The 24,741-nt window shown below is 42.8% G+C and overlaps 1 protein-coding gene across 1 annotated transcript in view; it reads left to right on the plus strand.

Moving 5' to 3' along the window:
• USH2A (usherin) overlaps window positions 1-24,741 on the plus strand; it is a 567,365-nt gene that overhangs the window by 175,751 nt on the left and 366,873 nt on the right. The window contains exons 22-28 of the mRNA XM_066623430.1: window positions 3,100-3,226; window positions 3,856-3,957; window positions 5,313-5,501; window positions 6,711-6,841; window positions 21,865-22,138; window positions 23,650-23,853; window positions 23,946-24,026. Of these exons, the coding sequence (XP_066479527.1) occupies window positions 3,100-3,226; window positions 3,856-3,957; window positions 5,313-5,501; window positions 6,711-6,841; window positions 21,865-22,138; window positions 23,650-23,853; window positions 23,946-24,026 (1,108 nt within the window). The remainder of the gene's footprint in view (window positions 1-3,099; window positions 3,227-3,855; window positions 3,958-5,312; window positions 5,502-6,710; window positions 6,842-21,864; window positions 22,139-23,649; window positions 23,854-23,945; window positions 24,027-24,741) is intronic.

Below are 24,741 nucleotides of genomic sequence, written 5' to 3' on the forward strand. Positions count from 1 at the left end.
AAAACCTTCAAGTGTCACAATATGCTTTCTTGTGGTGCATGACTGCTCTTTTAAGGATGGGGACTGAATATTCTAAGATGATTGTTCTTATTTACCAAATACGGGTTTGCATGGTTTTTGGCACTGTTCTCACCCTCACACTGCTAGATATAGTACTAAAAAGAACTTTCCATAAAAAATCTGCAGTGTTTGAAAAAAGGCTGCAATTAGTGTCAAAAAGTGGTATTGATTTTTGTGTCTTTGGATACAGAACTAAGACCCACTAATGTCTCTCCATTCGCCCTCCTTATACGTCTACACTTCAAGCTGTGAAAGGAGCTTTTTCTTATTTTAAGAAATAGTGAAGTTGAAATTTTGCTCTTGTTTTTCTTTCAGGTCTGTTGAAAAGTAGGGATACTGTGGTAATCTTTGATTTTCAGCATGAATGTTGCTGAGGACAATTAGCCCAACTATCCTTAGCTAAGCCTATCCAATTTACTTTTTGTCGTAGACGTAGAAGAAGAATCACCATCAACTTTTGTTGAAGCTAGGAGGGTGGGTGTGTGCAGCTGAACACTAGTAGGAATACATGTTTGAATTTTGCGTTATAGTGCAGATCTTTACCGGCACTAAAATCACAGTGGGATGCACATTCAAATATGTGATCCCATCTATTAGTGAACGTGTATATGTCACCCTGCCACTGTCACATGCAGCAGTGTATGGAACTGCTTTTTAGGGGGGGAAAACAACTCTTCCCCATGGTTAGACGTTGATATTGAAAATAATCCATGAGTTTTCCATGGATATTCGAGAGCTTGCAGAACAGAAATCAGAAAGCCTCAATGAAAATTAAAAAAAAATCTCCAGAAGAGCTAAAGTTGCATGCCACAAAATTGACTCCAGGATATAGTAAGTCTTTAACTAAAGACAACATAGTGCTTGAAAAAGTGAAGAGAAAGCGATTTGGGGCAGGATTTCTCGTAATCACCCACACATGATTATTATATAACTATTCTCTTATGCCTTAGGAGCAAAGGTATATGGAGACCAAGTAACCTTTGATAACAAACCAAAGTATGTACCCAAAGTAAAAGGTCACAATAGTTATATAGAATTAAGACATAGAAGTCAAAATGTTTTATTTTGGTGAAACTGTTAAAGGAAGTTTAAAGGTCTTTGCTTCGCAGAGATTTGCAGAGGGCCCCACAGTGTTTTACTAAAACCAGGAGAAGAAATGCAGGAGAGATAAGGTAGGTGGCTCAAGCAAGGCCATCCTAATTAGGATGAGTCTGAAGGGGATGTATGCCAAGAAATAGGTCTGAAGTTCTGCCAAAGATGAGGTCTTCACACCTGTGTTTAAGTGTTTTTGTGTTCTCTTTTAATGAGGCTAGTGAAAGGACTTGTCAATTAATTTCTAATTGGAATGATAAATGTGAGTAAGGGTCAGCACTGGGTCAATACTGGATAAAATGATATTATAGCAACCCCTGCTGGTTCTTGAAAACTTGAAAACATAAATTCAATATGTTTAATTGTTTAATTTTACCTTTTATGGGAACTGTAACCTGAAACAAGCCTATCAGGTGTCTCTAAAGTTATCTATAGCCTATTAAGAGTTAGCCCCATCTATGATGTCAAACTTCAGCCAATGGGAAGTTCAGATTTTCAAACAAAGGACCCAGAATGGTATAAAGGGTCCAGTTAACATTGGGAAATTGCTCTCAATGCTTTGGACATGAGTCCCTTGAGATGCCCATTGCTTGTAATGAAATAAAGCCTGCAGACTTTCACTCCTGAGTACTGAGATTTCTTGAGTTGCCTTCTTTCTACCCTGCAACGCCAGTGCTAAAAGTTTGAGAACTGCTGCAATAAGGTGTTAGTAAGTTGACACCCTGGGGAGGTGTGTAACACCACTAGTGACCAAAATCACTAAAATCACGTTTTGGAGGAATAATACTATCGTGTTATATATCAATCAATTTGTAATTTCATGCAGAATGCAATGAAACAAACCGAATTGACATATCTGTGTTCTATCAAAAGGTACAGCCAAAAAAACCAGTGGGAACATCACCATCACCAGTGGGTACCAGTGGTGTACATCACCATGCCCACCACTTGGGTTGCTGCCCTGCTCACTGCATGGGGGGTGACGTGCTGGCATCTGCAACGGGTGACGCGAACCCTAGTGACGCCGCTGCCTCCCAATCTGGCTTCTTGCCTGGCAGAGGGGAAAAGACAGAGAAGCTAGGAAAGACAGAGCTGAAAATTGATGAAAGGCACTTTAGGGTACAAGCGTGTCTTTTTAGGAATCTGATTTAATCTGCTTCTATGACTATATGCTGCTTACTGATGCTCAGCCTGTTTAATTGTAAATAAGCCACCAAAGACACCATAACCATCTGGTGATCTTTCCTTCCAAGGAAGCCAGAATCTGAGTAGCATTGCCCCTGAAACTTTTCCCTGTTCAGGGAAGTGGGAAATATGCACAACATTGTAGTAGATAAGACATGGCAATATACCATGGGAGGAGTGCTATTTTATGTGTGTATTTAGAAAGGAATTTTGATTTTCAGGATAAATAGAAACAAATTCAGATGCATGGGTCTGTGTTTGATAAAAAGTGTTGCAGCCTCTTCAATGGATGGTATGATCACAGGTACCTCTGGTCAAATCCTGCTCCTACCTTGGATTCTAGTCACAACAATGAACTCAAAGTATCCAGAAGCTGGAAACTTGGGTGACTAGAAGAGGGTGACTGACTAGCATCAGTGAATGGTTTACCTGTCTACCCAGGTTACTCGACCAACAGTGTTGTCTGAAGCCAGATGCAGTTCCTCACTGAAAAATGACCATTGCATTACACTAAGGTTAATAAATGAATGTGTGCAGTAAAGTTCGGTATAATGATAATTGACCATTGAATGGTATGCAAAATTGAAAAGCTAACTGATGAACAGTTTTACTCTGTTTCAGCATAAAAAGAAATATTTTTATACTTTAAGATGTTATTTCTGTTTGAAATGCAGTTACCGGTGTATTTCAAGGCTGATCCAACAACTACACAGTGATTTAGCTGGGTATGTTTTATTAATCATTTAAACATCTTTTTAAAAGGGATCTGCTGTTGCACTAACTCCAGATAATGATGGTGGAAGACGATATAATGATAACAGTTGGCACCATATAATTGCTATAAGAAATCAAGCTTTGGGAAAAATCACTGTGGATGGGCAGTTCACAGGTAATTATCAGTTCTTGGGATTATTATTAATTTTATCAAGAAAATTAATAATACATTTTTTTTTCTTAAAAAAATTTTTTTCTACATTTTTGCTACATTTTTCTACATTGCTACATTTTTTTTTCTAAAACATTCTAAGCTAGGTTTTTCTTGATATCCAGAAATGCATGCACAATTACGCACCCTTACCTTGCTCTGTCTTTGCACAATTCTTTTTTAAAAATTTTTTAAAAAACAGTTTTTCCTGTTTTATTTAATGGGACTTTGTCAAAAGTATTTTGATAAACCAAATGTACAGTCTTCACTCAGTTGTACATTTGATTGGGCAAAGAGTCACTTTTTCAAGGGGTGCTCTTCTTATATTTAGCAGGTGGAGAGAAACTGCCCCAGCATAGTGTCTTTTCAGTGGCTGTTTGCTGATATTTCTTTGGCATCTTTTAAACATTGCCCCAAGGAACCATTTTGTTTGATTTTCTCTGTCAACTACTTTGTGAACTTTTCTTTTTGTTGAGGAGTTGTATATAAATATTATTTTGATGATGATATCTACTCTTTCCAGAAAACTGAATTTTGATCTAAAATGTTCTAGTTCATGACACTGTAGTAATGACAAAATATTCCTATTTTAGGTTTTTCATCGGCTACAAGTGGTAGTACCATTATTGGGGAGAACACAGGAGTTTTTATTGGAGGACTTCCACAGGATTTTACAATCCTTAGAAAAGATACAGGTGAGAAAGTTTTGCTGGGTTTTCATGCAGGATCTCCCAGCTACATTTTTATGTAATATTGGTAGGGTTTTTTCTTGGCTTTACTTTCATCAGCTGCTTAGTCCAGTTATGTATTATCAGTTTATTTTACTGAATTTTCAAGAACTAGGGTTATAGGCACTCCTTATGTAAGCATTTTATTCCAGGCATACATAAGTTGGAACATAAGTTGAGTTATATGTAAGTTGGAACTGGGCTGTGCAAGGGGAGTCACTCCTGCTCAGTGCTCTGTAAAGTAAGTGGCAAGCAAAGTGGTGAATGGGGGGGGGGCTTCTCTTGCACAGCTTGCACTCTTATGTGAACTCAAAATTATGGGTCCAGCCTATTTATACACGGATTTTTTATACACGGATTTGACTCAACACGAATGGCCCCTGCAAATGAGAAAGAATGTGCTGATCCCTGGAGAAGGGGAAAAATGCAGCCCTTTAAAATCAGTTTTAAAAACAGTCCTTTAACAACAGCCTCCTTAATAAGAGAGAGAGAGGGGGCAGCAGGCTAACAATCCTTTAATCCTTCTCTCTCCAGGCAATCCCTCCCTTCCCCCTGAGCAAGTGAAAGAAAGCTACTTTGCATTGGTGAAGGGAGGGGCTGAGTGAAGTGCTGATGGATTGTCTTCTTAATGACTCTTATCTTAGAGTCAAAAGGTCAGCAAGGCTGTTTTTCAATCACTGGAGCAAAGAAACTTTGTTTTTTAAATTGATTTGCTATAGTGTGTTTTTTGTTATCCACATGAGTGCTTGGAAAGGGAATAATTAGTCTCAACCGGTACATGAGTCAAGGAATGCCTGTATGCAAAGCTTTCCTCTTAGTATGCAGGAAAGTGTCTGCTTGTCAGTTACTCTTACAGACAACCTTTTTTTCCCTTCTCATCTGCCTCTACTGTGAATTCTGCATTGACATCTATTTTGATACTGAAACAGCTTGTCACAAACAGTGGTTTATAGCACAACAGCTAAAGAAACAGTAAATAAGTCCAAGCTACTAAATAATAGTTGCTTGTTTGATGGTGTTACTCTGGACCTGCCACCCTCTGCTCTACTTAAGTCCTTGCTGCTTCTGCTGCAGAAGTGTTTCTGCTGGTAAACTCAGCAGAACTCAGCTGGTAAACTAAAGCAGAATGTAAACTCAGAAACACCACAAAGGGCTCCAAATTAACATTTGCTTCTGCAAACTGTATACCTGAATCTATGACCCACAGAAGCTGATTAGATTTGTCTTTTAGGAAATATTATAACATAATTCAGCGTTTACTTTTCAGTGTCAATAAATTTGTTATATTCACTCTAAGAAATGGTTATTTTGCTTTTTGACAGGCACTACTAAAACAGTCACAAGAGGATTTGTGGGATGTCTCAGGGACATATTCTTGAAAAAGATGCACCATCCCTATGAAGTTTGGGAACCTTTACAGTGGAAGGAAGCTGTGGGGCAAAGAAATGTTTATCACAGCTGGGAAGGGTGTCCCAGTGTGCCTGCCAAAGGAGCACATTTTCTTGGGAGAGGTATAATCATATGTTAAATTGGTTTGAAGTGCTACCTGTGCTTGTCTCTTTCTTTGAACTGTGTGAAGTAGCGAAAGTATGATTAGTATTTACTATTTTGTTTTGGGGAAAAAAGATTCCACTTATGGTCTACAAATGCTTAAAATTCTGACAAAAGCAGCCAGTTTTATCCTCTCAAATGCTTGCCATGGAAGAATGGCTAGAACACTTTCTGAAAGGCCAATGGGGTTAAAGAACAAGAACAACTGCTCTGATAAAGTTTGAGTCATAACTGGAGGGCCCTGCTCCAAACCTCTGTTAGGCTGCAATCCTAACCTCGCTTTCCTGGGAGTAAGTCCCATTGAACACAATAGGAGTTACTTCTGAGTAGACATGGTTAGGATTGTGCCTTTAGTCATATATGCAAGACATAATCTGCAGTGACATGGGAACTGCTGCAATGTGTATTCCCCTACATCTATTGGTAATTTCTGAAAGACAGCTGCTATGGAAGAGGGACTTATGACAGGGTTCCTTTCCATACCAACATTGCTGACCCCTGGACCATTGACTGAATGCTATTCAAATGCATGTGCTTTGTGCTTGTGTCCAAAATTATCCATTTCACCCAAATTTTTCTATGACAGTCACAGCCCAATCCTAAATTACACTGGTGGAGCAGGGCCGCATGGCCTCCACTGCATCCAGTGCAACTTTGGAGCAGGCTGGAGGTCTCCTCAGGTTAAGGGGATATTTTTCCCCTTACCCCAATTTATGCCCCAGCCTGCCCTATGTGGCTATTCCTGTCTCCACAAACTATTTAGCTGGCAGAAGTCCGAGCAGCCCAGTGTAACACTGGGAGGCCTGGAACAGGGGTAAGGATACAGCAGAGTAGGCATCCGCCGATCCTGTCCCCTCCTGGGCCTGATCCACCCTGTTCCACCCTTCCACACACTGAAATGTCCCTTCCACCTCCTCTCTGCCTCCAGGCGCAGAACCTACCTTCACCGGTGGCCATTGGGCTGGATGCAGCATTGATAGGGCAGCGTAGGCCTCTACACCAGCACTGCTCACTGTCCTTGTGTCTTTACTGCATGTTTGTGTCACCTCCGCCAACTCAGGGACTGCTGCACCAGCAGATAATCAGGATTGGGCTCTTATCCTTTTACATTTAATTCTTCCTTAAATAATTTCATTTGTCGTTTGCTTTGTTTTCCCTTTGTCCATCAGGTTTTCTAGAACTTCATTCAAATACTTTTCATGGTGGTTTGGACATTGAAATCTCCTTTATATTTAAAACAGATCAGATGAATGGATTACTTCTGTTTGTTTACAACAAAGAAGGACCTGATTACCTTGCTGTAAGTTCTATTATTTATTTTATCTCTTGCCTTTTTGCATACAATACAGTGAATCTAATAAGAACAACATAATACAACACTTAAAACTGCAGTGTGCAACCAAAAATGATGCAAACAGCATCTGACTAGGTGCTATTCAAGAAGCAAATATATTTAAAATGCTAATTGGAGCACAAAGTCTTCACTGCCTACCTAAAAATGAGCAGTGATAGAGCAATCTGCTAGGCCATGGGTGACAAAGATAAGGCCAGCAGGCCATATCCGGCCCGCAGAGCCATTTTGGGCGGCCCCCCAAGCTTTGGTGGAGTTCTGTGGCTGTCCCACCCCTGCTCGCTCCAACCGCGAGTACAGCTCTGCAGCCGGAGAGAGTTCCCAGGGCTGGAGCAGCCACGCATGGCGTCCCTGGCCCTTGGTCCTTCCTCTGGGCGCGAGCAGGGTTCGCCCGCAGATGGAGAGAGTTCCAAGGACTGGAGCAGCCATGCGCAGTGTCCCCAGACCTCGGTTCTCCCTCTGGCTGCGAGCGGGCCTCGCCCGTGGCTGCAAGGGGCAACTGAGGGCTGGAGCAGCTGTGCACAGCGTCCCTGGTCCTCCATCCTCCTCCGGGCGCAAGCAGGGCTCGCCCGTGACCAGAAGGGTGACTGAGAGTTGGAGCACCCGTGCGTGGCATCTCCAGCCTTCAGTCCTCCCTCCAGCCATGGCCAGAGCTCTCCCGGGCTTTGGTCGTGGCCAGAGGGGGTCTGGGAGCAGGAACCGCTGTGCATGGCTTCCCTGGCCCTGTCTAGTGGCAGGTAGGTAGGGGCTGGGGGGGGTGACAGAGAGGCTTGGCTGGCTGGCAGGCAGGGGATGCTTGGTGGTAGAATGGGGGCTGGGGGCGACTGGGAGGCTTGGCTGGCTGGTGGGCAGGGGATGCTTGGTGGTAGAATGGGGTCTGGTGTGGGGTGAGGCAGTGGATGCTTGGTGGTAGAATGGGGTCTGGTGTGGGGTGAGGCAGGGGATGCTTGGTGGTAGAATGGGGTCTGGTGTGGGGTGAGGCAGTGGATGCTTGGTGGTAGAATGGGGTCTGGTGTGGGGTGAGGCAGGGGATGCTTGGTGGTAGAATGGGGTCTGGTGTGGGGTGAGGCAGGGGATGCTTGGTGGTAGAATGGGGTCTGGGCTCGGGTGAGGTAGCAAAGCGTGGGGGAAGCCTCAGCTTTAAAAAAACAGGAAGTGACATCACTTCCTGTGTTCAGGTCGCTTCCGGGTGCCACACTTGGAGTTCGGCCCTCAGCAGGTGCCATGAATTCAATATGGATGAATCCCCAGGATGAATTGAGTTTGACACCCCTGTGCTAGGCATTCTTTTACACACACACGCACACAAACCATTTGTACCTGCTGTAGCTATGATGGCAAAGGAACTCTGAGAACAACTTCAGCAGTAGAATGGAGTTTCAGGCAAGTTCATACAGAGAGAGACCTTTGGTCTTACCATTTAGGGTCTGCCTTGGTCCCCAACCATTTACGGCTTTAAAGGTTAAAAGCAATACCTTAAATTGAGCCCAGAAATGAATTGGTAACAAATGAAGTTGGTACAGGTCAGCCTAATATTCCTGGTCCCATATAAAACCCGCCAGCCAAATTCTGAACCAGTTGAAATTTCTGGACTTCCGAAGTCTCTTTACAAATGGGTTACCCTCATACTCCACTGAAGACACAAGACAGAGGCCTGGACTTTAACGGGGCCACTTAGTTTAATTATTGAATTTATTACGATACTTTAATTATTAAGATAACAACTGCAGCAGGGCAAGTAACAAACCCAACCCAACATGCAGGAACTAAGCAGGGTAAACTGCAGTAGCTATCTACCTCCCCCTGGTGCTGTAGGGCGTATCGTTTGACTCCAAACTGCACTCAGTCAAAGTGCATGGAGTGCATGGAGGCTGCTTAAAACAACAGTAATAGAGGCCCAGCAGAGGTGTATACCGCAAAGAAAGAAGGGTTCCACTAAATCCAGGAGGGTGCCCACATGGCTAACCAGCCAAGTTAGAGAGGCTGTGAAGGGCAAGGAAGCTTCCTTCCGTAAATGGAAGTCTTGCCCTAATGAGGAGAATAAAAAGGAACATAAACTGTGGCAAAAGAAATGTAAGAAGGTGATATGGGAGGCCAAGAGAGACTATGAGGAACGCATGGCCAGCAACATTAAGGGGAATAATAAAAGCTTCTTCAAATATGTTAGAAGCAGGAAACCCGCCAGAGAAGCGGTTGGCCCTCTGGATGGTGAGGGAGGGAAAGGGGAGATAAAAGGAGACTTAGAGATGGCAGAGAAATTAAATGAGTTCTTTGCATCTGTCTTCACGTCAGAAGACCTTGGGCAGATACCGCTGCCCGAACGGCCCCTTCTAACCGAGGAGTTAAGTCAGATAGAGGTTAAAAGAGAAGATGTTTCAGACCTCATTGATAAATTAAAGATCAATAAGTCACCGAGCCCTGATGGCATCCACCCAAGGGTTATTAAGGAATTGAAGAATGAAGTTGCAGATCTCTTGACTAAGGTATGCAACTTGTCCCTCAAAACGGCCACGGTGCCAGAAGATTGGAGGATAGCAAATGCCACGCCTATTTTTAAAAAGGGAAAGATGGGGGACCCGGGAAACTATAGGCCGGTCAGCCTAACATCCATACCAGGTAAGATGGTGGAATGCCTCATCAAAGATAGGATCTCAAAACACATAGATGAACAGGCCTTGCTGAGGGAGAGTCAGCATGGCTTCTGTAAGGGTAAGTCTTGCCTCACGAACCTTATAGAATTCTTTGAAAAGGTCAACAGGCATGTGGCTGCGGGAGAACCCATGGACATTATATATCTGGACTTTCGGAAGGCGTTTGACACGGTCCCTCACCAAAGGCTACTGAAAAAACTCCACAATCAGGGAATTAGAGAACAGGTCCTCTCGTGGATTGAGAACTGGTTGGAGGCCAGGAAGCAGAGAGTGGGTGTCAATGGGCAATTTTCACAATGGAGAGAGGTGAAAAGCGGTGTGCCCCAAGGATCTGTCCTGGGACCGGTGCTCTTCAACCTCTTCATAAATGACCTGGAGACAGGGTTGAGCAGTGAAGTGGCTAAGTTTGCAGACGACACCAAACTTTTCCGAGTGGTGAAGACCAGAAGTGATTGTGAGGAGCTCCAGAAGGATCTCTCCAGACTGGCAGAATGGGCAGCAAAATGGCAGATGCGCTTCAATGTCAGTAAGTGTAAAGTCATGCACATTGGGGCAAAAAATCAAAACTTTAGATATAGGCTGATGGGTTCTGAGCTGTCTGTGACAGATCAGGAGAGAGATCTTGGGGTGGTGGTGGACAGGTCGATGAAAGTGTCGACCCAATGTGCGGCGGCAGTGAAGAAGGCCAATTCTATGCTTGGGATCATTAGGAAGGGTATTGAGAACAAAACGGCTAGTATTATAATGCCGTTGTACAAATCTATGGTAAGGCCACACCTGGAGTATTGTGTCCAGTTCTGGTCGCCGCTTCTCAAAAAAGACATAGTGGAAATGGAAAAGGTGCAAAAGAGAGCGACTAAGATGATTACGGGGCTGGAGCACCTTCCTTATGAGGAAAGGCTACGGCGTTTGGGTCTCTTCAGCCTAGAAAAGAGACACCTGAGGGGGGACATGATTGAGACATACAAAATTATGCAGGGGATGGACAGAGTGGATAGGGAGATGCTCTTTACACTCTCACATAATACCAGAACGAGGGGACATCCACTAAAATTGAGTGTTGGGCGGGTTAGGACAGACAAAAGAAAATATTTCTTTACTCAGCGTGTGGTCGGTCTGTGGAACTCCTTGCCACAGGATGTGGTGCTGGCGTCTAGCCTAGACGCCTTTAAAAGGGGATTGGACAAGTTTCTGGAGGAAAAATCCATTATGGGGTACAAGCCATGAAGTGTATGCGCAACCTCCTGATTTTAGGAATGGGTTAAGTCAGAATGCCAGATGTAGGGGAGGGCACCAGGATGAGGTCTCTTGTTATCTGGTGTGCTCCCTGGGGCATTTGGTGGGCCGCTGTGAGATACAGGAAGCTGGACTAGATGGGCCTATGGCCTGATCCAGTGGGGCTGTTCTTATGTTCTTATGTAAAGACTGAGCATGCCTATTACAGCCAAATCCAAAGGGTTGAGGCAGCTGGATGGTGAAGATCCCCAGGCCAAACCATGCAGCAGCCTTCCCAGTCCAGCCAGTTAGGTGGCTTGCCAGCCAGCCTCATCAAGCCAATCAAGCATAATCAGAGTGGTTCTAGCTTACCTCCTGATCTTGCCTGCCTTAGACTGGACACCAAGCTTTTATGCTTACCTACCCTTCCCACACAAAACTTACCAAAGTGACCAACAGTCAGTGAAAACCTTCACCAAATACCACACTGCCAAACCTCAATCAGGAGTAGGCAAAAACACTACCAGCCAAGGCCAACCAGGCTGACAGCAAAAAAGGTGTACTTGACCCTCTAATGAGTGACCAGCTACTCTCTGATTAAATGCAGGCCAGGTGGGCAGGGTCACTGGCAAAAATTGAACTGAACTTGCAGCTCCCGATTGGCACAGTTGTCCCACCAACCTTTCACAGGCCAGCCAATAAAATTGAAGCCTCTGCACTGGCTGCATTAGGCAGGGGCAGGGCAAACTCAGGTGTGCAACCATATTTGTGAATGGCAGTGTAGTTGCAGGGAGGAAGGATTAGCTCCATTGTCTTACAGGAAACAGTTCATGGTGTGACAAGTTTACCAATAAACTTATTCCTTTACATTTTACTACATTCTATGAGTCTGTCAGTTGAAGTCTGTGTCCTAATTTGGAGGGTAGCAGCCTAATGATACTGGTGGTTCTGTGAATTGGAATGTATACCTGTAAAGGCTGTTCATTATGTTCTTAGGTTTGTTTTTTGTAAGGTATGGTGATATTCCCATAACCTCTGTGAACTAATCTACTTTCCTGTATAGTTTTATAGCTAGGTAGAATGGTTTTATATTGATTTTTGTCTTCTGCCATTTCACTAATGTATTTCACTGCCAGGCCATCTGGTTTTCCTACCTTTATACAACCATGGGATCACAGAATAGAGAAGTTGAAGTTGTGCGAATAGGTCATCCATTAGTATTTAACATTCCTTGAGCCAAACATTAACATTATGCTAAATGTTATAAAGAATTCAGAAGTGACATGGTCCTTGCCCCAGAGGTTACAATTTAAGTCCTGAACACATTGCACCTGATTAAGTTGCAGATCTCTTGACTAAGGTATGCAACTTGTCCCTCAAAACGGCCACGGTACCAGAAGATTGGAGGATAGCAAATGTCACGCCTATTTTTAAAAAGGGAAAGAGGGGGGACCCGGGAAACTATAGGCCGGTCAGCCTAACATCTATACCGGGTAAGATGGTGGAATGCCTCATCAAAGATAGGATCTCAAAACACATAGACGAACAGGCCTTGCTGAGGGAGAGTCAGCATGGCTTCTGTAAGGGTAAGTCTTGCCTCACAAACCTTATAGAATTCTTTGAAAAGGTCAACAGGCATATGGATGCGGGAGAACCCGTGGACATTATATATCTGGACTTTCAGAAGGCGTTTGACACGGTCCCTCACCAAAGGCTACTGAAAAAACTCCACAGTCAGGGAATTAGAGGACAGGTCCTCTTGTGGATTGAGAACTGGTTGGAGGCCAGGAAGCAGAGAGTGGGTGTCAATGGGCAATTTTCACAATGGAGAGAGGTGAAAAGCGGTGTGCCCCAAGGATCTGTCCTGGGACCGGTGCTTTTCAACCTCTTCATAAATGACCTGGAGACAGGGTTGAGCAGTGAAGTGGCTAAGTTTGCAGACGACACCAAACTTTTCCGAGTGGTAAAGACCAGAAGTGATTGTGAGGAGCTCCAGAAGGATCTCTCCAGACTGGCAGAATGGGCAGCAAAATGGCAGATGCGCTTCAATGTCAGTAAGTGTAAAGTCATGCACATTGGGGCAAAAAATCAAAACTTTAGATATAGGCTGATGGGTTCTGAGCTGTCTGTGACAGATCAGGAGAGAGATCTTGGGGTGGTGGTGGACAGGTCGATGAAAGTGTCGACCCAATGTGCGGCGGCAGTGAAGAAGGCCAATTCTATGCTTGGGATCATTAGGAAGGGTATTGAGAACAAAACGGTTAGTATTATAATGCCGTTGTACAAATCGATGGTAAGGCCACACCTGGAGTATTGTGTCCAGTTCTGGTCGCCGCATCTCAAAAAAGACATAGTGGAAATGGAAAAGGTGCAAAAGAGAGCGACTAAGATGATTACGGGGCTGGGGCACCTTCCTTATGAGGAAAGGCTACGGCGTTTGGGCCTCTTCAGCCTAGAGAAGAGACGCTTGAGGGGGGACATGATTGAGACATACAAAATTATGCAGGGGATGGACAGAGTGGATAGGGAGATGCTCTTTACACTCTCACATAATACCAGAACCAGGGGACATCCACTAAAATTGAGTGTTGGGCGGGTTAGGACAGACAAAAGAAAATATTTCTTTACTCAGCGCGTGGTCGGTCTGTGGAACTCCTTGCCACAGGATGTGGTGCTGGCGTCTAGCCTAGACGCCTTTAAAAGGGGATTGGACGAGTTTCTGGAGGAAAAATCCATTATAGGGTACAAGCCATGATGTGTATGCGCAACCTCCTGATTTTAGGAATGGGTTAAGTCAGAATGCCAGATGTAGGGGAGAGCACCAGGATGAGGTCTCTTGTTATCTGGTGTGCTCCCTGGGGCATTTGGTGGGCCGCTGTGAGATACAGGAAGCTGGACTAGATGGGCCTATGGCCTGATCCAGTGGGGCTGTTCTTATGTTCTTATGTTCTTATGTTCAAGCACAGCAAAAAGCAGTACAAACTACCTGTATACTTGAGCATCCCTCCTCTTCTGAACAGATCAGAACACATCACTTTAAAAGAACTGATCAGCTTTGGCACTGCTGATCTCTTATTGGTGGATATGAGAGGCATCTGGTCTGATTCTAGCAACCATGTTCCCGTCTTCTTCCTTTACAGGTTCTCCATCAAAGAGATGATCACCATCGGAGCTGACGGCTCTCGTGGCATTCATCTGTTTTGTGGTCCACACACACAGTACAGGAACACAACAGCATCCTGTCTAGGAATGAGCAGATTTTCCCTATTCTGTATTTTGACTGTTTTATGGATTTGCTCTACCTTAACCCATTTCTGCCCAGCCTGCAGGTGCAACACATTTAATCCTTGTTGTGTATATGCAACATTGAGCAGAAACGGCTTAAGTTTTATTCCACCTACGTTTCACTTTGACTTAGATAATTTTGAAAGTTAGTTCCAAATTTGGCATATTTTGCTGCCACTTTCATGTGCATGTTTCTTCCCCCATGTTACCAATGTGCATGTGTGCATTGATAGAAGATTGAAAAAAAATTATTGATACAATCATACTTGCATCAACATTCTTTTTAGTCTGGTGGTGTGTTGATGTGTGTTGTGGGCTGTGGGGTGTTGATATATTCTTACACAATGGTACAGCGCCATAAAAAATAGATTTTGATGCAATAAAGTCCAATCACATTGATTGTTTTTTGCAGCATTTTATTAAAGGTAGTGTATACAGATTGATAAACAGAATGGGGGAAAGACATGGATGAAATGAAGGAACTCAAAGCTATGTCAAACGGCAATGCCATAATCCAGGTAACTCAGAACCCCAAAATCATTCTGTATAATGCATTTAGGATGAAGAATGGGAAGAACATACTTCTCTATACTTAAATGGATCAATTAATACCCCTTATTACTCTCATTTAATACTCTTAACACTGTGAGGCAGGTTAGACTGAGATATGCAACCCAATCTTATGGGGCAGTCTCACTGGTGGAACTAGCATTCCAACAGCAGTGACTGCCTTATGGTGGCAACTTCTGAAAGGGCTTCCAACAGCATGTGGAGGTGTGTTCTGCCAAAGCGCAGTCAAGAACTGCTGACTAAGGTAAATTGGCAGGGGAGGCAGGTCAGAGAGTGGGAAGGATGGAACAGTGACTGAGGCAGGGGGCAGGCAGATTGGCTCCTGGGAAAGTGGAAGGCATGGTGGTAGCAGTAGCCACCAAATCCTGTCCTCTTTCCTAGACCCAATCCTATGGCATGAGTCAATGCAGACCTGCACCAGCAAATACACAAGTGCAGAAACATTTTTTCATTTTCCAGGGCAGACCTTTTGGACACCCCCCCCACCCGGCATGATGCAGTATGAGCCGTTTTGGCACGCCTGCATCAATGGAGGAGAAGTGCATAGGATAATAATAATATATATAATAATATACAGTCTGTATATAATAATAATATACATACTTATATAATAATAATAATAATAATAATAATAATATATTATATTATATTATAATAATATAATATAATATATACTATAATATATATTATATATATAATAATAATATTATATTATTATATTATATTATATTATTATAATAAATAATAATAATAATATACAGACTTATATTATATATAATATAATAATATACAGACTGTATATAATAATATACAGTCGATTGGGCTCCTATGTAAGGCCATCCAGTAAAATGTATGACTGAGACATGCATGTCTACTTAAAAGTACATCTTATTATAGACAATTGGCCCACTCTCAGCTGAATGTGGGTAGGATTGCAGCGTGGATCCTAGAGCTGAAATGTATGTATATTTTGTTAAAACTTCAGAATTCGAATTTGACTTTTTGAAATTCAAATGTTCTAGGTTTTGCTTTTGAAATTAAATCTTTAAAACTCTTTCATCTTAATTTGTTATTAAATTGTATACTTTTTATGGTACTCTGATTGTTCTTTGAACATAAAAGTGGACTAACAATTATAATTAAGAATTGTTGCTGAATTTTAAGATGAAAGTGCTAAAAAGCAGCTTGCTAAATTCAGTACTCTTACATCTTTGGTAGTTAAAAATCCTAAATCTAAAAGTACCCATAATTGGAAAGTCTCCAGGCAGGTGCTCAGCACTGAGTATACCTGTATAAATGCATGTCTGCTGCATGCCTTGAATTCAAAAGAAATAAGCAAAAACAAAATACTGACTGTGTAACAAATACGTGGTGAAAGGCTATGCATCTTCTTAGAATTCTCCCTACCACTGGTCAACACTCTCCTTTTATGTGTTATTGAGGATGACCTTGCTATTGATCTCTTATAACCTTTCCATACGTTTAGTGGAGGCGGCAGCAGATGGCAGGGATGCGAAAACCCAGCATGGTGCAACTGAAGTCTAGAGTCTCCACCCCCCACAACTCAATTTGAAAACGAGTCATAACGGGGGCACTTTCTGAGTCACCCTTTTGCAACTCGATAGGACTCGAATCGAGTCACACCCACTTTAAAAAGCCCTCTGCAGACAGAAACAGGGCTGATGCCTGTGTGTGTATGTTGTTGTTCTCTTTGAACACTCGCCATAAACAGGGTGGGAGGGATTGCAAGAGAGCAGATACAGCAAGAGGGACAGATACAGCAAGAGGGAGGAGGGTCACAAGCAGCAGCTGTGGGGCTTACCAGGATAACCTGATCCTTGGCAGCTCTACTCAGAAGTAGTCCCACTACAGCCAGTCATTCAATGAGGCTTCCTCTGTCCAAGTAACAATGGAGCACCGCACAGCAGCCATGCAATGAAAAATGTGATTGCTGTGAACTACCTTACCCCCAGCTTCCCTCCCCCCCCCAAGCTTCTGCAGCCAATCATAAAGCAAGAACCCCCTTGGCTCCTCCTTTTTCCCTAACTCAGCCAAAGAAAATACCAGACTGCCCATCCTTCATCCAATGATCATCAAAGAGAGCTCAGTCCTGCCTTCCACCCGTCTCCCCCATGCGAAAGCAAACATTAACATTAACCCTTCCCTGTGTACTGGCTGGAACCTCCCTGCTTCCCTTCAGTCCAATCTGAATGAGCAAGTACACCCAGACAAAGATAGACTCGAGTCAGCATTCGTGGGATGAGTACCTGACTCGAGTGTTTTTCCAAGTCTTCCATGTGCACAACTCATGAGTTCACGAGTTAATGAATCTTTATAGCATCTTTATGTTATGTGTTTCATTTACATGCATGGAAGCAGCATCCATGAAGGCCAGGTTTTGCTTCTCAGATTTGATTGCTTTTGTTGATTATCTTTCGTTTTTTTACATTGATCTATTGTTTTGTTATTTTTGATTATTTTATGGTGATGTTTTATTATTATTTTTTGACGGACACCGCTCTGAAGGCATTTGGTGAAAAACCAGCCAAAATGTAAATAGAAAGTGCTCCTTCAAGGCTGTAGATCTGCTACTCCTCAAAAGATCCCCAGAGAGAGAGAGAGAGAGAGAGAGAGAGAGAGCTTACTGCAGTCCAGAGTGCCTTCAGCCAGCTCCTCTTCCTCACTGCTATCTTCTTCTCTCTCTTAGAGACCCCCCCACACACAATATTTTACATCGCCTCATTACACTTAAGAGTGCTGGTGGGGTGTGTGTTACTGGTTCTAATCTCTCATTATGGGTATATACCATTGAATACAGTGGTTCCTCACCTATGAACCAATAATGAAGGAATGGTAGGTTAACCCTACCATACTAATACTGTGAATAAATGGCACTTAGAATTCAGTATGCACTGGATCATTCATATCAAGACCAGTATGTGCCTCCAGGTATCCTTCTTTTGCAGGATACCTCATTGTTATGACCAGCATCGTGGACCTTGTGTTTTTGCAATATGGATGATGTTGGCTGTAAATTGGAGAGTTACATTGGGATAACAGCATATAGTATATTTTCTCTTCCTGAGGTCTCTTCATAGTGCCGCTGGTTGTGAATTATTATATTATTTATTATGTGCAGCCAGTTTCTTTCCTTAACGGATCATAACAGATGGGATTATATGGTCTTTCATGAGAACTAACACTAAAGTCTCATTGGAAAGGAGTGTGTGACAGCTCAATGACTGCTTTTGTGAATCTCCTGTCTTTGAATTCAGAAGATGAAAGGACAGAGTTGGGGGCTAGGAACAGGACTGAACTGGCAACTGGAAACACATGTTTGAGTAGTAGGGGTGATTTTTAGTAAAAACTCTCTTCTATCTGATTATCTGGTAATATGATTTTATATTGACACATGTGAGATGATAATATATATGTAACAAATGTTACCGTAAGGAGAAAATACATATTGTTAGTTGCCCTCTTTGTACTCAGATTTAGGTATGGATGCTGAAATATCTAGGTCTTTATTTTTTATTTTTTTGCTGCGGCCTTATTAATCTGTTTTTCCCACAAAGAACCTTATTTAAATGTCATTTTTTTCCTGACCTACACAATTTAGAATCTCAAAATATACTTACTGCTGCATCCCAAACAAGGTACTGTGTTGACTATTTAACTCATGCATGCAATTTACCAGAAAACGAACCTTTTGATGATGTGTGCTTGTATTAGATAAACTGACTCATAAGTCTACTGCCTGTCCCAATATAAGAAAATCATTCCTTGAGACATTTGAAAAAATAAGTAGGAGCTGTTGGATCAATATGTATTTTAAGTATTAAAAATTAATTTTGCCTGTAAGTTTAAAGTTAGTTTAAGCAGATCTGATCTTTCCTTCTCAGTAGTCTTGACATCCTTCATAACAAAATTGGCAAATAGCTATTTTCACACTTTCTAAAATTAGTAATGAGATGCAGTTATACTTGTGACCAGGTGTGCTTTTCAGAACACATATTAACATGCACACACTAGGGAAATCTATTTTATGTCCTGGGACCCTGTGCAGTGGTCAGTGGCACATCTCAGCAGTTTGGTGAGGAAGGCAAGGGTGAAGGTGTGACAAGAAGAACTTTATTGTAGGAATAAGACAAATTTAGGGTAGGGAAATCAAAATCAGTGCAATATTCCTTAACCATTCATTCTGCTCGACCCTAAACATGTAAGCAGTTACCATGTTCAGACTAAGAGAGAGAGAAAATCCTTAAAAGGGCAGAGAGGTGGGTGATGGCACAAGCAAAGAGGGGGAATGGAATGTAGGGAAATTAGGAAGGCTACCTGGGCTGAGAAAACCAGTTTTGTGGTACCACGAAGGGAGGGGTGGGTGGGTGGGACATCTGTGAAGGAAAAGAAAAAGAGCAAGAGAGGTTCCCACACTTCTGGCCTTGATGAAAGGCTATGGCTTGATTACATTTCTCTGTAATCTGAACCAAGGGCTACAGGCATGGAGTTGGGCCCCTTGGAGGGGCTGTGAAATCACTTCAGTTACTTGCTAGTACCTTCCACCAGATGACCGTCCTTACCCAATGTCTGAAGTCTCAGAAGTGAAAAAGCAGACAAAAGATGTATACCTCCCTTACCCTTTGGAGTACTTGATATATCAATTGAAGGAAGTTTTTGTAGCCCTGAGACTGATCTTGTGTCTCCTCTGAACAGTTGCACAAGGCACTTGCATAAGGGAGGAAAATGGTAGAGCCACTAAGCGTGTTGTCAATTTTCTGTGCAAGAGACTAGGAAAATTGGAGGGGGGAATTGGGGATAGATAGTGAGACTGCCAAGGATCAAGTTTACCAGTCTGTTTCCGCCATTTTGGGTGTGATGCATTGCAGGATTTGTGGGGCTAGAATGCCAAAACCAAGCAATGTTCCTCTTTAAAAGTAGGGTGTAGAAAGGTGGAAAGGGCTTTGAAACAAACTGTCAGTCTGTAGTTGTTCAAAGAGAGAAGCAGGACAAGAGAGCTGAATCTGTTTTCCTTGGAAGAAGAGGAACATTACAAGGCAGCCCACCAAGATAGCTCTCTAGCCTGTACTGGCACAGTGGCTTTCAAATGCTCTGAAGGAAGAGGAAAAAGTTGCAAAGAGATGGTCAGTTATCAGTTTTGTGCTGGCCTGGCACAGTTGTTCTTGATAGTGGCTGAAGTGGGGGTGCTTCACACAGCACCAAAGCAACAGCAAAACAAACTCAAGGTCAGGGATCAAAGTCACATGGGGTCCTGTGACTCAGCTTTCATACCTTTTTCTCCCTTTGAATCTTATGGAATCTCCCCCCTCCCCCCGTGGAGCTCATCAAACACCTTTCTTTTGTGACTTTGCTCACCCAGTGCCCTAAATGGCTTAACCTAATGTTTTGCACCTTATCAAGAGTCAGTGGCATTGCTAGGGTGCTGTGGGCTGCACTGGGTGACGCGCACGGGGGGTGACGCACACTGGGGGGTGACACGCTAAAATTGTGGTGGTTAGGGGTACTACTATCATGTTATATACGGTTGTATGTGGAATTTCCAGCAGAATGCAATGCAAAAAACCAGAGTGAAATATCTCCTTTCTATCAAAAGTTATGGCCATAAAACCAGAGAACAAAAAAATGCATGGAGCCCTATGGAAAGTGAAAGTGAGCTGTATTGCATGTTTACTCGCGAGTAGGCAAGCTTGCCTTAGTCCGACGGAAAGGGCAGGCCGAGAAGAATCCAACAGCACCAGAATGGTCCTGATCCAATGAATGCGGCCCCCAAAAACACCTGAAAAGAAAGTCCCTCCCTCCAAGCAGACAAATGTATTGAGCCCTATGGAAAGTGAAACTAAGCATCATGGTCGTGTTTACTTGCGAGTAAGCAAACATGCCTTGGTTGGTGGTCAGGCAAGGCAAAGGGGAATGTGAAGCTATTGAAATGGTCCTGATCTGATGGAACTGGAGCTCCAGAAGGCAGCCGCCCCCCCCCCCCCCCGGTAAAAAGGATCAAAGCAGAGGCTTCAGCTGATAAAGTGAACCTTTTTGAGACTTGCAAAGCCAAGTGGATCCAGACAATGCTCTGGTTTAAACAGAAGTTCTTAAATTGAACTGGGCATTGGGTAGGGCTGAAAACCTTACTGATTTTGGAAGGGGGGTGTAATTGCAGGCAGGCTACAGAGGAAATTAACTCCGTGGACCAGGGCTGGCTACTGCTTATTTAATTGTTTTACTTTAATTATTTATACCTATTTATTTTAATTTGCCTGATGATGCCACTTCCACCATGACATCACTTTTGGTGGGTCTTGGACAGATTGTCATTCTAAAAAGTCCCAGTGCTAAAAGTTTGAGAACTGCTACAGTAAGGTGTTAGTAAGCTGACACAGGGTGTGTGTGTGTGTGTGTGACTCTACAAGTTTTCATAATCACTAAAAAGTATCTTTCTAAAAAGTGGTCCCAGTGCTAAAAGTTTGAGAACTGCTGCAATAAGGTGTTAGTAAGTTGACAGCCTGGGGGGGGGGTGACACCACTAGTGACCAAAACCACTAAAATCACAGTTTGGAGGAATAACACCATCATGTTATATATCAATCAATGCGTAATTTAATGCAGAATGTGTTCTATCTTTGTTCTATCAAAAGCTACAACCCTAAAACCAGTGGGGGCAGAGTGATGATAAATCACCATGCCCACCACCTGGGGTGTTGCCCTGCCACTGCATGGGGGGGGGATGACGTGCTGGCATTGCATGGGGGGGGACGCAAACCCTAGTGACGTCACTGCATGGAGGTTCTGTCATCTGCGTCAGCAAAACAATACAAACTTGAGAAGCCACATTGTTGGGCCTGTGTCCTTTCTCAGGGGAAGGGAATGAACCTCCCAGTCTCCAGAGGAGATGTCTGGTGGCTTCCTGGTGCCCATGCCCACAGGATACAGCGATTGCTATTTTAGTGCCGCTGTTCCACTGGGTGCTGGAAAGCTTAGGATTGGACTGCCTGGAGTATTCACTGCCCCCTTCAAACATTAAGCCTGAAGAGCTCTGTGTGTCTCAGAAGCTTGCATTTTGTTTTTAAAACACCAGCTGCTTCAATCAAAATGATACTCTAACTTGTGTTGCTTCTTTTTTGAAATCCGACACATTGTGAACTATATTGGTCATGTTTGATTAGTTGAATGAATGGGTGGGTGCTTTGTCTTCCTCTCTACATCAGTCATTCTTTTTCTTTTTTTTCTTTCAAATTATAGGCAGAACTGAAAAGTGGAATCCTGCTTTTTCTGCTCAAAACCGGCATTGTTTCCACACGTGTGAACCTTTGGCTAGGATTGTCCTACTGTGATAGAAAATGGAATAAGGTTATTTTGAAAAAAGAAGGACTGGTAGTTTCAGCAAGTGTAAATGAATTGACAAAGCATGTGGTGCAGCCTGGCTTAGAGCAGCTGATTGTAAACTCTCCTGTTTACATCGGAGGAATCCCAGAAGAGATTCAGAATATCTTTGAAAAACTGAGATTAGAGCAAGGTATGTTACTAGTAGTGTAAAGTGACTTCCACATGCAGAAATTATATCATGAAGTTTTTATACACAAATCTGTGTATTCTGACTTGGCTTTTTACTTGTTCAACACATAAAATTGTCAGTACCTTGTTGTGCAATTTTTTGTGCAACAGCCTGTATAACAACACAAGATGCCATCACATTTGTGTGTGCAACCTTAAAATGCAACCTTTATTTCTTTGATTTAATGCGTATATTGATTTAATGGGAGACCCTTTGGGAATCCTGTTTATTTCATTTTTATCCTGCTCTTTCCCCAAGTAGATCAGTGCTGCGTACATGGATTTTCTCCCCCCTCCTTTATTCTCACAACAGCCCTGTGAGGTAGGTTAGGCTGAGAGCTAGTGACTGACCCCAGGTCACCCAGTGAGCATAATGACCCAATGGGAATTTGAACCTGGAGCTTCCAAATCCTCATCTGTACTGTACTGCTTTAATTATTTCATATCCTGTTTGTTGTACTTGCAAACTCTTTAACTGCCTAGTTTCAAAATTCAATATAGCACTAAACATACCTATCCATAATTCAGTCTAAAAATTTCCCCTTGCCCCTAAGAAAGGAAACAGTAATTAGAATTAACAAGGCCACAGTGTTGTTGTCAGAGGTCTGCAGTGATATATTTGAAATTAGCCTAGCATTAACCCCTGTGGAGTTCTTGCTGCCTTTGGCTATGAAGGGACAGGTGCATCAGTCAATGGGCAACTGTAGCCAAGGTCAGAGCTGGGATTCCAGCAGTGTCCCCTGTTCATCCCAACCAGGCCCTTAGTGGGGGTTCCAAAGGCTTTCACTGCCAGACTCTCTGAAGCTTCTAGGCCTTGGTGTTGTCCAGTCAACCTTCATGCATCTGGGGTTTGTGTTTAGTGATGTGCAATTTCAAGACCAAGTGAGAACATATAGTACTCCCTCTGCTCACCCATTTTGAAAAGAAATGCCAAATGAATGTTCTCCTTATGCCTGTATGGCAGCAGTATTTAGACTGGTACCTTTGTGATAATATTCTTTCAAGAGTTTTCCTGTTATTAGAATGAAGACATTTAACTTCCAATAACATAAAGTTATATTCCAACCTGTGATAGCTTTTCTCCTGTTCTGCTGTCTTTTGCCAAATACACAATATGAATTCATGAGATAGGCATAAAGCATAAGGGCTGATTTCTCCAAATCAGTATTTTCTTCCTGTTTTATTTTGATTTTGTTGATCTGTGAGAGTAAGAGGCAAAATTATTAAGGTCTTTCCAGGGAGGTTCAAATGTTGAAATCATCCATGCACATTTCCGTATGTTAGGAATTCACCAATGCTTGCCCCTGAGAAGTATCATTTTAAAAAAAAATCATTTCTCAAACATAATTTGAAGTTTAACATTTGCATCTAGCTTTCCTTTTCACTGAAATGTAACACTGCAAGAAGCAAAACATGATTTTTAATTAAGAACTGAAGCCCTTTATGTGATACTAATCCCTTACTATTTGCTAGGTTTTGGTGGCTGCATGAAGGATGTTAAATTTACACGAGGTGCTGTCGTTAACTTGGCATCTGTGTCCAGCAGTGCTGTCAGAGTCAATCTGGATGGATGCCTATCAAGTGACAGTGCTGTTAACTGCAGGGGAAATGACTCCATCCTCCTGTACAGAGGAAAAGAGAGGAGTGTTTATGAGAGTGGTCTGCAGCCATTTACAGGTACCACATTTGCCCCTGATGTGAATAGTTATACAATCTTAGTTCACCTTATTCATGTATTCTCACATTCAGACTTTTTATCTCTGCTTAAGAATATCTGTACCGGGTCATTGCTTCCAACAAAGGAGGATCTGTGTCTAGCGCCTGGAACCGTGGCCGCACAAGAGAACCGGGTAACTGATGTTTCTACATTTTGTTTCTAGAATAGTAGGTTGTCAGGTTGCCAGAATTTAACCCAGACTGATGTCCTTTGATTTTAATGGGCTTCAACACACATAAAGCTGTATCGGTGGTAATCTGCTTTTAATATATTAAAAAGTCTTAAACACAAATATTTATTGACTTAACTGTCACACCAGTTCAGAATCTTTTTGTCATAAAATGAGCATTTTTGCATTATACACTGAAAGGAGTTTTCTGCACATATGCTTTATTACTATAGGACAGGGGTGTCCAAAGTTTTTGGCAGGAGGGCTGCATCAGCTCTCTGACACTGTGTCAGGGGTCGGGGAAAAAAGAATTAATTTACATTTAAAATTTGAGTAAATTTACATAAGTTTACATAAATGAATATATTAAAGATGAACTTATATGAATGAATGAAGGTCTTACACAAAGCAAGGCTGGCCTTTCCTTTTCTACCTCTACTGCATCACAGATGTGAAACAGCAAGCAGTGGAGGGAGCCCTCATCCCACAACTCACACTAGAGGTCAAACAGTCGCCCTCAGGCTGAGAGCAGTTGCATCCGGCCAGTGTGGGCTCCAACAAATCTCTGGAGGGCCAGAGGCTCATTGGAGACTGGGGGCTCCCTGAGGGCTGCATTGAGAGGCTCCAGGGCCGGGGTTTGGGCACCCCTGCTATAGGAGAAAGAGGCACATAAAGTTAA

The sequence above is a fragment of the Tiliqua scincoides genome, chromosome 1, assembly GCF_035046505.1.
Source record: "Tiliqua scincoides isolate rTilSci1 chromosome 1, rTilSci1.hap2, whole genome shotgun sequence".
NCBI lineage: Eukaryota > Metazoa > Chordata > Lepidosauria > Squamata > Scincidae > Tiliqua > Tiliqua scincoides.